Source organism: Pagrus major, chromosome 18, assembly GCF_040436345.1.
Source record: "Pagrus major chromosome 18, Pma_NU_1.0".
Taxonomy (NCBI): domain Eukaryota; kingdom Metazoa; phylum Chordata; class Actinopteri; order Spariformes; family Sparidae; genus Pagrus; species Pagrus major.
Genome location: NC_133232.1, coordinates 29,431,249 through 29,446,975, shown reverse-complemented (window position 1 = coordinate 29,446,975; position 15,727 = coordinate 29,431,249). Strand labels below are relative to the sequence as shown.

Genomic DNA, 15,727 nt, shown 5'->3' with positions numbered 1-15,727 from the left:
TTTCACTCTACACCTCACAGCCGCAGTATGTGAACAACACTGTGAAGATTACCTTCGCAGGTACAACACTTTGAGCTCACTCCCACCTTATACTTATCCCCACCACACCTAGCTCATCTTTTCTTTCCTTCAAACCCTTTAACTCGTGCCCAAATTCCTGCCAATTAAAACACCTCACAGGCTGTGGTATTTACTCTGACACTGTTTTCAACAAATCCAACTTACAGCTCCTTTGGGAGACTCTTTGTCTCAAACTCTATTAAAATGGGTGTCAGTCTCTCCTTCCTCGACTCTCTTCATCCTTCTTAAAGACTATTCTGCACCCTCAATCATCTTATCAGTATTTTTGTATATGAAAGGCCTTATTGGTGATGGTGATCTTTAAAAAAATGTGAGATCACATCCACTGCATGCAGACAAAGATAAAAAGTCTGCGTGCACTGAGATAAAAAAATATTTTATACACTGTTATTCTAATACAGTAAAACATCATATTTATCTGATGATTATGTATTGTATTATTAACTTAGTGCACTGGAGTGAACATATGAAGTCGCAGGAAATTGATATACTCAAGTAAAGTAAGTAAAAATTGTACTTAAGTAAAGTAATTGAGTAGATTTACTTATTTACTGTCCACCTCTGCAGACTACTGCTGTCCTTAGTGTTAAAACACAACGACATTTTGGAAAACATAATGCCATTTTGTAAAGCACAACATTTTGTCATGTTTCTGAAAAGTTGTTGTGTTTTGATCCTCGGGGCCGTCGCATGTTAATTTGTAAAGGAGAGGCAGACAAATGACAGGAAGGTGAGCAACAATATCTCCAGACTTACGTGCCAGCAGAGGACCTTGCCAGGTGCAGCAGAAGAAAACATAGCGTGCACCACACCAGAAGGAATTGAGCGCTTGAGGGGCCATTATTGCTGACACCCTTCAAAAAAATTAATATTTGTGTGGTTGTAAATGGGAATTAATGACCTCACTGTGATCACTTGGACTCAGTGGTTAAAAAAGCACTGAGGTCTTTTACTTAAATAAAAGTAGCACTACCACAGTGTAGAAATAGTTTACATGTAAACCTTTACTCACAAGCAGAGGTAAAAGATGAATTAAGTCTATTCTTGCACATAATAATACATCATATCTATCTGGTGATTATATGTTGTATCATTGAGTGCACTGCATTGAAAATCTGAAGTAGAAAGAAATGGATTTCTCTAAAGTACAAGTATGTAAAAATTGTACTGAGGTACTGCACTTGAGTACATTTACTTTGTTATTTTCCACCTCTGTAGATTATTATTACAGTGGCCCTGAGGGTCAAACAACATTTCATAAAAGCCAACATTGCATAAACGACAAGACAAGACAAGAAAACACAACATCTCGGAAAACACAACAACATTTTGGAAACATTTCACAAAACACAACATTTCACAAAACACAACCTTTCACAAAACTCGACATTTTAGAAGATACAACAACTTTTCAGAAAACAAATGTTGTATTTTCTGAAATGTTGTGTAGTAGTTTTTTAGTAGAAGTTTGTTTTAAGTTAGACAGCAGAAAGGATGGGAAGCATTTTCCAAGTTCTCCACTCTAAGACTTGGCTCCCGGGGCTCGAGGGGCCTTTATTTTCCCTGCTAAGAAAACCAGTTTACACCAAACCAGCCTGACCCGCTGAGTGGGTTTAAGATGTTTATTTCAGTTGGGCTGATTTCACACTTCAGAGCATTTATCTATTTATCTTGATGTGATCTGGTATGGAGGGGTTCCTCATATCTGTCACAAATGGTGCAATTCCTTCCTGCAAGTTTCACTTCTGTAACCTACCTGCATTGAAACGCTCTGGGATCGGATCCTCCCTCTCTGTGTGGGCTACACCCCTTCTTCAGCTCGCACCCATTCATGTGCGACCGCATTCTCATTCAGTCCACGGGCTCACAGAGAGCGACAAGTGTGAGAGGGAAGAAGGAGAGTGGAGGCAAACTGATGAGTGCTGGGACCCAACGAGTCTGCTTCGGAGTGAGTATATGGAGAATTTGACCATGTGCTTTTATTTATGATTCATGATGAGTCAGATAGATAGATAGATAGATAGATAGATAGATAGATAGATAGATAGATAGATAGATAGATAGATAGATAGATAGATAGATAGATAGATAGATAGATAGATAGATAGATAGATAGATTTCTGCATAAATATGACCTAAAACATCATCAGATTTTCACACAAGTCCTAAAAGTAGATAAAGAGAACCCAAATAAACAAAGGAGACAAAAATATTATACTTGGTCATTTATTTATTGAGGAAAATGATATTTATATTCAATATTACATATCTGTGAGTGGCAAAAGTATGTGAACCTCTAGGATTGGCAGTTAATTTGAAGGTGAAATTAGAGTCAGGTGTTTTCATTCAATGGGATGACAATCAGACAATCAGTGGGCGCCCTGCTCTATTTAAAGAACGGGGATCTATCAAAGTCTGATCTTCACAACACACATTTGTGAAAGCGTATCATGGCAGTTGTTGATGCTCATCAGGCTGGGAATGGTTACGAAGCCATCTCTAAAGAGTTTGGACTCCACCAATCCAAACCAATTGTGTACAAATGGAGGAAATTACCCTCCCCAGGAGTGGTCGACCAACAAAGATCACTCCAGGAGGGAGACGTATAATCGTCGGCGAGGTCACAAAGGACCCCGGGGTAACTTCTAAGCAACTAAAGGTCTCTCTCAGCTCTGTGTGGTTTTGACATGCACTCTTTTCCATTTGAATATTTAAAAACAGCAAAGCAGAAAGAAAGAAAGAAAGAAAGAAAGAAAGAGAAAGAAAGAAAGAAAGATAAACAATGACAACCAGGGGGAAGCACAGAAAAAGGCTGGAAAATATCAAATACTGTTTAAAAAAAATTATACTCTTCCTGTAGTGACAGAAACCAAGATAAAAATCTAAGTGCAGATAAGGCACATGATTTACAAGAAGATACATGTGGGTGTTTATAATATCGATGGCTCAGATGACTTTAGGTGTTAAGTATACCGGGGCTCTAAGAGAACTAAAAGTTAAAGGGGTTGAGAGTTTGTGAAATTCACTTGTTGAGGTGTTGGTGTTTTTTCTTGGCGTTAGATGAAGAAAAGGTTTGTTGTGGAGATATGAAAGACGATATCTTTTCTCAAGGAAAGTCACAGTGGAAGAGGAGAGCGCTTGTTCACTCAGAAAGTTGAGAGTGTGAGAGTAAGAGTAAGACCTGTGTCCTCTGCTGCAGAATCATCAATCATGTGTGGAATTTTTATTGCATATTCAACCTCTCATCACATTTTTTTATAATTATCTCTACACCTCTTGTTTTGGTGCCGAGTTACAGTTTACATTGCCAGCACGATCAGATAAAAGCAGTGTTGCTTAACAAATTGGCATGGTGTGTCTTTGTGTTATCTTTTAATCTGCCCAACAATGCAGGTACCACTGCGTCCTTTCCCTTTTTGTCCAGTGTCTGAAATGATACGCTTGTTCTTTTAAGCATGTGTTGCGTTCAGCGTGTAGTTGGAACCGAGAACGACAATTAAAGTATCATTAGATAAATAAACAGCGGTGCCTTCCAGCTACAGTATGTTGGACTGGGACATGAGAAGTTCGCTGTCGTAAGTCAATCAACCATGAGGTATTTAATTGTTCTTTGATTGTAAAGAGTTCATTTCTATTTCCTTTCCTTTGTCGTCCTGTCACCAGCTGACAGTCTGGTTGCTCGTGCATACTACGGTTATTACTCAACATTTAGGTCAGGTTTAAAACTTCCTTGTTAATGCTCCGTTCATGCGGTGAGACAAGGCGTCTTGTGTTTCATGGCCATGACAGCTAGACCTCTCGACTTGTCCACACGTGCTCCTATTCACTGATAATCTCTTAATTACTTTTAAGAATAAGAGAATAATTTGTGACAGTTACTTTCTAGCTTGACCAGCTTCATGTTTACGTAACCCATGCCCTCACCTTGAGCTTGCTTTTCACCCTTTGGCTTTGACAGGGGAAACAGTCATGCACCATCCAGGTGAGACGAATGCTGGAAAATCCCCAAGTCAAATCAAGTCTAACGAGAAACTGTTGGTCTTATAGAGCCCTTTTCACAATAGAAACCTTTATTGCTCAATGTGCCTCCGCGGTGGGTGACAAATAACGTCTATTTTCCCACGTCCATATTTTTGGAACAAAACCTAGCACAATGGCACGTCCCCACATGTTTACTAAAGTCTTGCTGTGACCCATTCCCAGGCTATTGCATCTCACCATGAACATATCCATCATTCACCACCCCTATAAACTGCAGTCATTATCAGTGCGGTTCACACTGTCAGTATGCAAACTGTTTATCCTTCAGCTGCACTCTCTCTGTGCGTGGATCTGCCTGTCACTGTTTGTAGCTGTTTGTGCTGCAGAGGCTCAATGGTGTGACTTCACTCTCAGGACAGTCTGTGCGCTACTCTCAATACCCCATGCTGTTGGCCATTGTAAGTGATCCCAGTGGCTATTCCCCCTTTCGCACACAGGCTCTATTGAGGTTGGGTTATTGAGCAGGGGTTGCCTTAATACTCAAAGAAACTCTCTTTTTTATCCCTCCCTCATTTGCTTTCTGTGACAGTCATCTTTTTTTCCGCTTAGGTTTAAAGAGGTGAATGGGTTCAGGCCTCTTGTTGGTATCCAGAGAAAGCGCTGTCTGTGCTCCCTCCGTCCCTCTTCAGGCTGTATCAGGTGTCCAGACCGCACCGAACAGGATCAGTACTTTGTACGCCGTGAATGAGGAGGAGAAGTGATGTCTCAAGACGAAAGCTGTTGCAGAGTTTGCAGCAGGTGGTTCTACAGCTGCCACTGGAAGCGCCCGGATGAAACTAAAAGAAAAGTGAGTTTTTTAAGTGATGTTTTTGTGTGTATGTTTCAGTTTTTTGGACCATGCTCCTGAGATTTGACTGACAGCTGACAGGAGCCACTATGCCCGCCCTAGAGCCTAAAACAGCCACTGTGTGATGGTGTAGACAAGTGACCCTCTTCTTTCTCCTCTCTCCTGAGCCACCTACACACCAGCCTCCGGAAGATTGATGCATCATGTGGCCAATGAGATTTCAAATCTAGTGATATATAGTTTATTACAGTTTTTTTAAAACCATAAATTTGGATTTTATGCAAGTTTATGCTGCTTTATGCATTTTGCTTTATGAATAGGCTGTTTTTCCACCTCAGCACTTGTTTTTTTATGCATAAAGTTCATGTAAATAAGGAAATAAAGAACTATAATGAGTTTTTGCCCCTGTTACCCTCTGGCAGGGGTATTCTGAGGTCATAAAATGGCTATTTTTTGTGCGTCCATTTTCAATTATATTGTTATTTAATTTGAATTTGGACCATGTACAACTATATGACATGGATGCATTGTGTTTTCCAGCTAATAGGGGCAGTTACAGGTCATCTGCAGGCTTATTTTTGCATAAAAAAATGTAGGCGACAAAAATAAAGAAATGATTCAGTGTATTCAAACTCCTACAGATCAATGCCAGGGGGAAAAAAAATCAGTTTCTAACCTTTGAAAAGAGCCCAAACCATGCCTGCACATCAAATGGTTTAACAATAGCTTTGAATTTGCTTTGGGCTAGACTGGGACAGGTGTTTTAGAATAATTTTACACACATTTCAAGTAATAAGAAATTATCTTTACAGAGTTCAGCTAAGGCTGAGATGTTGTTCTCTACTCAAAATTACATCGATTTCAGATTCCTTCTACTTCAACTGAGCATAACCTTTACAAATCCCTGTAATCAGGGATTAACATTCCAACCGCACTGAATTCAGAAGTATAAAATATTGCATATGAACTGTAAATGCTTTAAATGCACAAAATGAAGCGAATACCTTTTGTTTCGAGAGTGTTGTTTGCATATTTTCAGGGAAGGAAAACATTGTAAATGAGGCAGTGAATAAAAAGCTGGATACGCGTTTGTGTGCCAAGAAAAATAAGTAAAGTCACAGGCCCTAACAGGCTCGTTGAGGACTTAACTGGAGCAAGATTATAAAGGGGCGAGGGGGGTTGGTGGCAGTCTATAATTTTTGGAAGGTGGAGGTGGTGATGGTGAAAGAGCATGAAACGTCTCCTTGTTGTCACGGCACAGTGCAGGGAACAAAACCACCAGTGAAAAAATGTTGGACTTGTTCCACAGTCGTCTTGGATGAAATTCTCTCGGAATCCAAACACAAACACGTTCACTAATACAAAACAAAGCACACAAAAAGACCGTGATTATTATCCCAACCGCTGTGGGCTTAAGAGCTCTGAGGTGTCAGAAAGTGAAAATTATTAATATTCCACCTGCTCTTTTTCTTTACAGTGTGCATGCTGTTGGTTCTCGTTTGTCAGTCTGGTCTCCCTGCTGTCCCTGAGCTGGATGTACATTTGTCTGGTAACTTTTAATGACCAGGATGATGTTAACTGGTGAGTGTTCGCACACACACACGCACACACACACAGCCCACATTGAATCCAGCACAAAAGCCCAGAATCCTCTCTTTTCTTTTCTTTATTGGTGACCTTTATTCTGCTAACCCTGTGCTGCCCTCCATTGTTCTATTATCAGGGAGGGCTTCAAACAACTGAAACGGTGGGTGAACTGGTTCATGGTGGTGATCATCATTTACGCAGTGATAACCAGCTACTGCGTCCTGCTGCTGGTGAGACTTTTATGTTGAAATTCAGCTGTAATGATGGAGTAGCTGCAGGATGTTAATTACTGGCGAGAGATTGGATGTCTAGAATAATAACTAAATAAAAAAAACAATGTATGCAATGTACAGCAAAGTATTTATATTGACCACTATCTTCACAGCTCTTCGCACTGTTTCAAGTTGCCTTGGGTGAACCACTCGACTTACATTGGGTACACAAGGTACTGCAACTGTTTTACCTGTTTCCAAATATCTACTGAGGTTATTCAAATTCAATTTTTCACGTCTTTTGCTTTTTATCTACACAGATCTTTTTATTTTTTGGTGTGATACTCATCGCAGCCGGGGTCACGGGAGTCAGTCTCAAGTGGGAACGAGAATGGCCGACTGTTCCTCTCTCACTCCAGGTACAGTATGGCAGAGCTTCCACCAAACGCTTTCTGTAATTCTGTGAACTTACATAAACCCTCGATGTGTTTTGCGTTTTCACATGCAGCCCGTATGCAGGCAGGGTTGTTACCCCAGGCTCGGCTTTCTGAAAGTTGCGAAATAACCAACGAAACATTTTTTCTGGTCTTGCTGCGGGCACACTTGTCAAGGTCTCGGTATTTATTTCCTGCTTTATAGATTCTTCTCACAGGTGTCATGTTTTGCTTTCCACTTTCTGTCGTTGTCTGTTTTCCCGCCCTTTTTTCTGCTCACCTGTGTCTTTAAGCCCGTGTGTTCCCCTCACTCTTTGTCGGTTTGTGTGCATCACCTGTCCACCGGTCCTCGTGTGTTCAGTGTTCCTGGTTTGTTTCCAGTGGTTTTATGGTTTGTCCTCCGTTTTTGTTTTCTTGGATTTCTCCTTGCTGCCTTTTTGTTGCCCGCTTTTTGTCGTTTGCCTTTTAGTTACCTGAATTTTGTATTGTGGGACTTCGCCTGGTTATCAAAGCTCGCCGTTTGTTTTTCATCCTGCCGCTGATTGTTTTGTGTTTGGCTCCCTTTTTGCCTCACATAACAGCACTAAAACCTTTTCTTTGCATTTACTGCCAGACGGAGAACATACTGCTAACCTTTTCTCTCTCAACCACACCCTCGCTACAGAAACACTTTATTTCCGAGTCCACAATGCAGGACATCAAATGTTTCATGTTCTTTTTTCTCAGTATGTGGTTGTTTATTACAACAAAGAGAAAATGCTGCAGGCAGCAAGACAAAGGATGAAAAAACAGGACAGTGTGGGAATTCCTACATCAGAGCGCAGACGACGAGAGTCACGAGACCACTGTGGGTGCTCCGATTCTCTGTGACCAATCAGTGATCACCTTTTATTATCGGCTCATCTCACTTTGAACTTCAACACAGCGGTAACAAAAACAAAGGACGGGATGGAGATCCAAAACTTTTGACAATGGAGCCACGAAAATAAATATTCCAGTTATGCACAAACTGATCTAAACGGGGATGCTTGGTGTAAACACGGCTTCGGGATTTTGTTCTTAGAGACTCAAGTGTGTGTGTGGGAGAAAATAAGTGTCTTGGCTCTTATTTTACTGTGTACATCATGCGTGTCTTGGCAGGCAACAGGTCCTTTCTTGCAGTTTGGTGCTGTTGGGGCATTGACCTTGCTGAGCCCTTTCATCTTCAGCGGCTTCGACATGGCCAAGAAAAAGTGTGAGTTGAATTTCATTCAAGAGCACACATTAACATGATTCACAACATCATTAACATCGTGTGCAGATGCAACAGTGATCCAGACATAATGTCACCACTGAGGAACTTTTGAAAATGAGCTCCATTTGTCTTAACATAGATTAACTCTCTTGATCCCAGACTAGAAATTAAGGGCAGACAAAATAATACTTTAGATTAGAACGCTCCCACAGTACAAATAATACTCATTATCTACGCACACTTCTAAAGGGACTTTGGCACAGGTCCCGTGTTGCCTCAAAGCAGATCAAATAACTCAACAGGATCATCTTATTGTTTGACTTTTGCTGTCCTCAGGGTCTAAGTTCGTCATGGCAGTGGTGTTTGCAACAGTGTCGGCCGTCATCTTCCTGTGTCCCCTGTACATCCAGTCTCCTTGTCTGATAAAGTGGCAGGAATTGCCTGAAAAACCAGAGCTCATTGGCCACCGAGGTGCACCGATGGTGAGCAGCATGTTATAATTGACAACACCCTAAATAAACTTAGGAAACCGCACGTATTGTTGACAATAGTAACACCTTTGGAATGAACTGTCATGGTTAATCCAGTTATAACAGTTTGTCAAAGGGCGGTACAGTTTAAGGATCCTTTAAAGGGATAGCTCGAACATTTTGAGAAATATGCATTTCACTTTCTTGCCAAGAATTAGATACGGATCACTGACAGCAGAATCTGTAGAAACAAAAGTGTTGTTTAGGCTTCGGTTTTTGAACAGTAATAATGAGATATAAAATGTGAATTAATGAGCTTTAAAGGCAGTGGGACACCATTTATTTTCACACTGAGACAGAACTAGACTGCTTCCCATGGTTTCAGTCTTTATGCCAAGCTAAGCTAACTATCTCCTGGCTCTAGCTTCATATTCAATGGACAGACATGACGGTGTTAAACTTCTCAGCTCACTCTTGGGAAGACAGGGAATGTGTTTTTCTGAAAATGGCAAGCAAACCAAACATAAAAAAAAATCAACTCTCCTGTCATTCAGAGCAAAGCATTCTCTGTTTACTATATGTTAGGCCTATTTCTCTTTACTGATGTAATGTGTTCAGTGACTTTGCATTTGTTCAAATACTCTGGCTCAGGTGTGAGTCCAGTCATGTGAGGGCCCCATATGTCACGCTGCTCTGTCCTTGTTAGTTCGCTTTGCTCCTGGGTCACCAATAAGCCTGATTTAACACTGTGTATGGGGTTGTGTGTTTACACAGTTTTAGGGTAAGTTGTGTGTTTTGAGCACACGAGTGTGTCTCACCCATCTGTCCTTCCTGTGTTCAGCTGGCCCCAGAGAACACCATGATGTCGTTCAACAAAAGCGTCGAGTGCGGCGTGACAGCCTTCGAGACAGACGTACAGCTCAGGTACAGTGAAACAGGGCTCATATAAAAAGGCTTTTTAGTGGCTGAGTATAACAGCAAAGCACATGAATGAAGTGAAGCTTTTTTTTAAGGAGTAGTACTCTTTGATTTCTACACAGCCATAACACTAAATGAACATTTGCTAACCCCCACACTGATCGGTTGTTGAAACAATGGCTCCTTGATGTCTGACAGAGGTAAACAAAAGCAGGCTTCTCTGATGCTAGCTGGAAAATCGCCATGTTTCAGCAATTGCAATTTTTTTTGTGACTGCAAGGTCCATCTAGATAGCACTAACAAAGAAAATAGCTGGTTACTTGTGGGTGAACTGGTTCAACAAACAAAGTCGAACCAGTTCACCCACAAGTCAGTTTTGTAAGCTTACTATAAATGTGGGACCGGTTTCCTTGTACTGTATTTTCACAGTTGTATACTTAAGTCTACTAACAGTCATGTTTCAAATTGACAAACATTGTATGTGTAATTCATGGCCCAATTCAAACAGGCTGGAACATTTCGTGTGAGATTCGCCTGCCTTCGCTTAGTAACGGAACAACGAAAATGATTGCTGTAATGAGGTCTTTCGCTGGTCTCTGGTTTCCATCTCGGCACGACCAAGGTTCACTCTCCCCACAGCCTTGTGCGCACTTTGACATGCTGTGCCTGGAGCTAAGCTGTGACTGAACAAGCGTTGTTCAGGGAAGGGGTTTAGCAAATGATCAGATGCTATTTGTTGATTAATTCTAATGACTGTTCTACTTTGCTTGGTGTTATTCTTGCAACGCTCGTGCAGATTTTCCTACAGTTTCCCACAGAGCTCAATAAAGCTCATAAGTGTCATAATGCAACTTTAAAATGAGATTTTATTGATCTCACAGATGCTTTTTCTTCTGTTTTTCTGACCTAGTAAAGACAGAGTTCCCTTCTTAATGCATGACCATGAGTCCGACTTCTTGCGGAGAACGACCAACGTTAAAAGCAAAAACTTCCGAAACAAAAACTTCAGCCTCAGCACCAACTGGACCTGGGAGGAATTACAGAGTCTCAATGCAGGTGAATGGTTCCTACAGGTGAGAGCTGCACTTTAAACATGCATGTCCACATGCTTGCTCCTCAAGGTTTATGTGTTTTCATGAAGCATGCTGCACTCACAGGAAGTATTATCTGACTTTTCAGACAGATCCTTTCCGCTCAGTGTCCACGCTCTCTGAAGAGGACAAGGAATCATCCAAGAATCAGACTATACCCTCCTTACTTCAGCTTCTCAACCTCGCCAAGGAGCACAACATCTCAGTTTTATTTGACCTATATAATCCCGACACGGAAAATGACACAGAGGACATAGTCGACACCATCTTTAGGTCTGGCATCGACCCAAGCCTGGTAAGTCTACTTCTTATCTATCTAATTGAGTTTGAATGAGATATTTAATGATTCATATTTTGTTAAGGTGTGTATTTTCCTTTTTATAGATCCTCTGGCTTCCTCCTGTAAAAAGAGAATATGTAAAGGAGACTGCTCCAGGCTTCATCCAGGTCTACAACGACAGTGAAAAGCTTCAGGAAAATAATGGAACCTTCCTGAATGTGAAATACAGCATGTTAAAAATGGAAGAAATCAGGTACAACAACAAAAAAAAAAAAAAGAAACAAAATACACCCATATTATCTATCCAGCAGTGCCAGGGGGCATGCACAGTAGTGAATTAATTAGAAGTGTGTGAAGCATGCTGAGACACAGTGCTGGCGCTGAGTATAGAGGCGCAGGTCCGGCCTTCAGGGAATGAGATTCAAATAATGTCCCAACCCAGGAGCGTTGTTTCATGGATGGGCGAACCAGTGTTAGGAAAATATCAAAGAATGAAATGCAGTGTAGCAACACGTTTTGAGAAAGTTCTGAATGAACTCACTGTACAAGGACTGCTTCAGGACACAGGCTCTCTTCATGTCTTCGACATAAAACAAATAACTTGGCAGCATAAGTTATCACTGTTTACACACAAACACGTGGCATCTTACAACTTTGATCACATGTGGTGCAAATGCACGTCTGATCAGGTTTCATGACACAAGTTGTCAATATCCTTGTGCAACACTTACAATAGTCTTCATGCTTATGGTGAACGCTACACTGACGATGGATGGCTGACACAGACGAGTTTTCAAGTGGGCAACAGTGAAATCTGGCGTCCCAGAAACACCCCCCTCTGTGTCATGCTGGCCCGCTACTTCAGGGCCCAGCAGGGGTCTTGCCTCTTCATCCAACGCCACTGGCTGCTTCTCTCTGCTGCCTCCGACGCAGTTTTGATGGTAGAGCGCAGGCTCTGGCCTCTGACTCTCAGGTCTTTGAGCAATCTGGCGGTAGATGCTGCCACAAAACTTCTGCAACCCCACCTCACAGGATGGACTACGGTATTCCAGCCGAGATGTTGTGATTCTGCAGCTTGCTCAACGTAGCGTAGATGTTTTCACTCATGAGCCTCGTCCTCCCAAGGTACAGTGAGCTCGATGATGAATAATTTTTTGAGAGAAGAGGACCAGAGCACTGAGTCAGGCCTTATGGTGATGGTAACAATCTCTGGTGGAAATAGTGTCTGTTGATGCAAAGCATAGAAGTAAACACAGACGTTCGATCAAATCAATATAAAGGCAAAAAAGGCAGAATAACTCACACAAATACACAAATATTTACTGTCCTACATTCTAATTCTACTTCTCCATTTATTTACCTACATTATAATTCATGCACAGTCTTACTTGTCCTACATTTCATGCCAAACTCTGTGTTTTTATCTGATAGGAATCTTCGGAGCTTGAACATTACAGTGAACTTGTGGGTGGTTAATGAGCGTTGGCTGTTCTCTCTGCTGTGGTGTGCAGGGGCGAGCTCGGTTACCACCAACGCCTGCCACCTCCTAAAAGACATGGACCAGCCTGACTGGGTCATGGTGAGCAACACATACAGCTGCGCGTTTAGTAGCTTGTGCTTTATTTCACCAGCAATAAATACCATCAGTTAAAGCACTTATTTGGAAGCTGACAAGTTTGTGCAGGTGTTCTCAAAAATATGTGACACACCTTGAAACGATGGGCATGTTTGTGTGTTTCAGGAACCTCGGATATACCAAATAATATGGATTGCAGTGGACATTGCATCTATTGTGATAATGATTGGAATTTTCATCTTGCAGTGGTAAGATGTGGCAGACGTTTGCTGTTTATTTTTATGTCTGTTTATAAAACTGTTTATGAGTGGAGACATAAATAGACTGACTCATGCACTTCACTCTCTCTACCAGGAAAACACACTGCTTCTGCTCCAGGACAGGTACTGTACATTCAGATTATAATAAATTAACAGATTATTTTCACAATTAATCTAGTAATCATTAAGTCTATAAAATGTATATGAATATTTTCCGTAAGCCCTGTGTGACATCTTTAGATCTGCAGTCCAAAACCCAAATATTTTCAGTTCACTATCATATAAAACAGCAGATCTGGTGAATGTTTGGCCTTTTTGCTTGAAAAATGACTTAAGCGATTAACTGATTGTGAAAATGGCTGCAGATTAATCTTCTGTCGATGGACTAACCTATTAACCGTCTAACTGCTTCAGCTCTAGTTCACATGTTGGCAATAATGCTACTGAAAGAGACGAGCTACTAGTATGCACAGTTTTTTGTACGTTTGGGCGCTGCAAACAGTGTTCACAGTGTAACAGCTCTTATCTTGACTAAAGTGGGTTCACCTATCAACACAGGGTGGAATTATCAACGCGTACGACGGCGAGGCGAGCAATTGATGGTCTATGCTGCACCTCTGAGTGAAACAGCGATGAAATGAATGAAATGAACCGATCAAATTACACCAAGTAAATAGACATTAATTAACTTTTTGGTAACGCTTTCTGATGAGTCACCCTTTCAAAGAGGTTTATAAGTTGTAACTATTGGCTCATTTAACAGTTAATTATCTCAAATCCTTTTCGCTGCAACTATTTGATCACATGGACCCATTTAATAACAACTCATTAACATGTAAAACTACAAAACCTGATGGATAATAATAATTTATAATTAATGTATTAACACGTTAACATCATAATTACTAAACAGAAACGTTTACTAGCTATAAATTTGTTCCACAACCTGGTAATGGAAATGCTGTTCTCATTACCAGCTAATGACTGATCTGTGAATGATTACAAAGTTGTGTATTAACCACAAACAAAACAATTTATTACAGCTTATAAACTCTTAAATATAAATGGTGCATTATTAGAAAGTGGTACCAACCTCTTTTTACTGAAATGGATGTGTTAGAATTCACAAATTTAATCATTTGTCTGTTTTTTTCATAACTTTTTTGTGACAGAAACAGAGAGGCAACGAAACCAACATCAAGCCTGGAACGAAAAAGAACTGTATCCCTTCTTAGCCACGGGGTAGTTCACCTGATCCAAATCCGTCGTCTGCACTGCCACAATGGTTTGGACCTCGATCACGAAGAAAACAAGCTAATGTGAATAAATAAGAATGTTGTTTTTATTCTGAGATTATAAAAATGTGACTCACATCCTATGCCACTGGATGGCAGTTTTAGTTTATGGGTTCTGTGTAAGTCTGGCTGGTTAACTGGGTTTTTATCTTTCACAGGGTTTTGATCATTCTTCTGTTGCTACTGAAAATATGACGCTTTTCTGATTGTTTCCCTGCATCGTGCACTGTAGACTGCACTGAATTTCTTCTTAGCACTTTACGTCATCGTTTATTTTCTGTCATTGCCGTTTGTTACAAAACTTTATATCATGGTGTCATTACTTCGGGAAAGATGTGAATCGACTGTAACCTGAGCCAAAAAGCACTACAGCTATTTTATACACTGCCGTGTGTCCGTGTGTTTAATTCTCTGCTGCATAATTAATGAATTAATTAAGAGCAGTCATTAGGTGAATACATGCATCATATACATTTGACAAGTTGCTTTACAACATACATATGGCTCCTTGTTGCCTTATGTTACAGTTCAGTATTTTTAAAAACATATTTTGTGTACCTCTGTCATTGTTTTCTGGTTTTTTTTGTGAAATAATGGGTGGCATTTTTTTTTTTTTTGCACTGTGCCTTTGCATTAAGAAACACAAATGACCTTTGTAAATCTTTGAGGCAACAAATGGAAAATCAAACTTTTGGAATAAGTATAAATATAAAATAAAATATCTTTTTAAACAATATTGCTTGATTGATGTACATGCTAGTGCAAGTGTTACAGTGGTGAAAAGAAACAAGGTACATGTACTCAGGTGCTCGTTTAGGGTACTTAACACTACATTTCTGAGAGAAATATTCTTTTTGCTCCACTACATTTAAGTACAAGTTACATTGCAGATGAGTATTTTATAAACCTGTACTTAACTCATCTTACTTCTATTGTTACTCTATTAGCCACCGAATATTGGCCCTGGCCGATTATTCAGCATTGATCTGATTATCGGTATCAGTGATTTTTCTGTCAGATTGCCTATAAAATAATTTTAAAATGTGCTACCTTGGCTCTGATGCAACATCCGCTCACATAATGTCCAGCCCAAAACATTATCTGATTGGTAACGCATCACAATCACTATATCGGTATCGGCCCTGAAAAAGCCATATTGTTCGACCCCTAATAGGAAGGTAATACTGTCAGGGCCCATCTTGCCTGCATAAAGAATACCATTATTTTCAAACTATAGTACATATGGCTGATAATAATTTTACTTAGGGGAATTTTAAAGGATTTTTTATGTTTATATTGTGATATTGCTACGTTTACTAGGCTACCAGTGAAGGATTGAATTACAGTTTCCATCACTGAGATGTTAAATAGTAAAATCTAATTTAGCTTGAATCCCCAAAACGCAAAATCATACTATCTTCAGTCCCTAATCTGATTAATCATGTCATCAGATATTACAAC

The 15,727-nt window shown here is 40.3% G+C and overlaps 1 protein-coding gene across 3 annotated transcripts; it reads left to right on the top strand.

The window, feature by feature from the left end:
* Positions 1 to 1,952: 1,952 nt before the first annotated feature.
* Positions 1,953 to 14,651, top strand: gdpd2 (glycerophosphodiester phosphodiesterase domain containing 2). 3 transcript variants are annotated; one of them, XR_012180439.1, is made up of 17 exons: positions 1,953 to 2,029; positions 4,672 to 4,909; positions 6,387 to 6,490; positions 6,633 to 6,726; positions 6,882 to 6,941; positions 7,029 to 7,127; positions 8,283 to 8,376; positions 8,713 to 8,858; positions 9,688 to 9,770; positions 10,675 to 10,837; positions 10,944 to 11,150; positions 11,240 to 11,388; positions 12,567 to 12,714; positions 12,877 to 12,959; positions 13,066 to 13,094; positions 14,144 to 14,290; positions 14,425 to 14,651. XR_012180439.1 is itself a non-coding variant. In XM_073487403.1 (17 exons), exons 2-16 carry the CDS (start codon positions 4,823 to 4,825, stop codon positions 13,610 to 13,612), a joined length of 1,629 nt encoding a protein of 542 aa, XP_073343504.1. In that variant the 5' UTR covers positions 1,953 to 2,029; positions 4,672 to 4,822; the 3' UTR covers positions 13,613 to 13,640; positions 14,144 to 14,188. The 3 variants fall into 3 exon arrangements, 2 of the variants coding, with proteins under 2 accessions (XP_073343504.1, XP_073343505.1); XM_073487403.1 differs by lacking the exon at positions 14,425 to 14,651 and adding an exon at positions 13,530 to 13,640 and having other exon boundaries at positions 14,144 to 14,188; XM_073487404.1 differs by having other exon boundaries at positions 14,144 to 14,651.
* Positions 14,652 to 15,727: the final 1,076 nt, after the last annotated feature.

Bases quoted from the DNA above. Each gene is read 5' to 3' on its own strand.
- gdpd2 (XM_073487403.1), top strand. From the start codon at position 4,823: ATGTCTCAAGACGAAAGCTGTTGCAGAGTTTGCAGCAGGTGGTTCTAC. The intron at 4,910-6,386 runs GTGAGTTTTTTA...TTTTCTTTACAG, and splicing joins CGGATGAAACTAAAAGAAAA to TGTGCATGCTGTTGGTTCTC. The intron at 12,960-13,065 runs GTAAGATGTGGC...TCTCTCTACCAG, and splicing joins GGAATTTTCATCTTGCAGTG to GAAAACACACTGCTTCTGCT.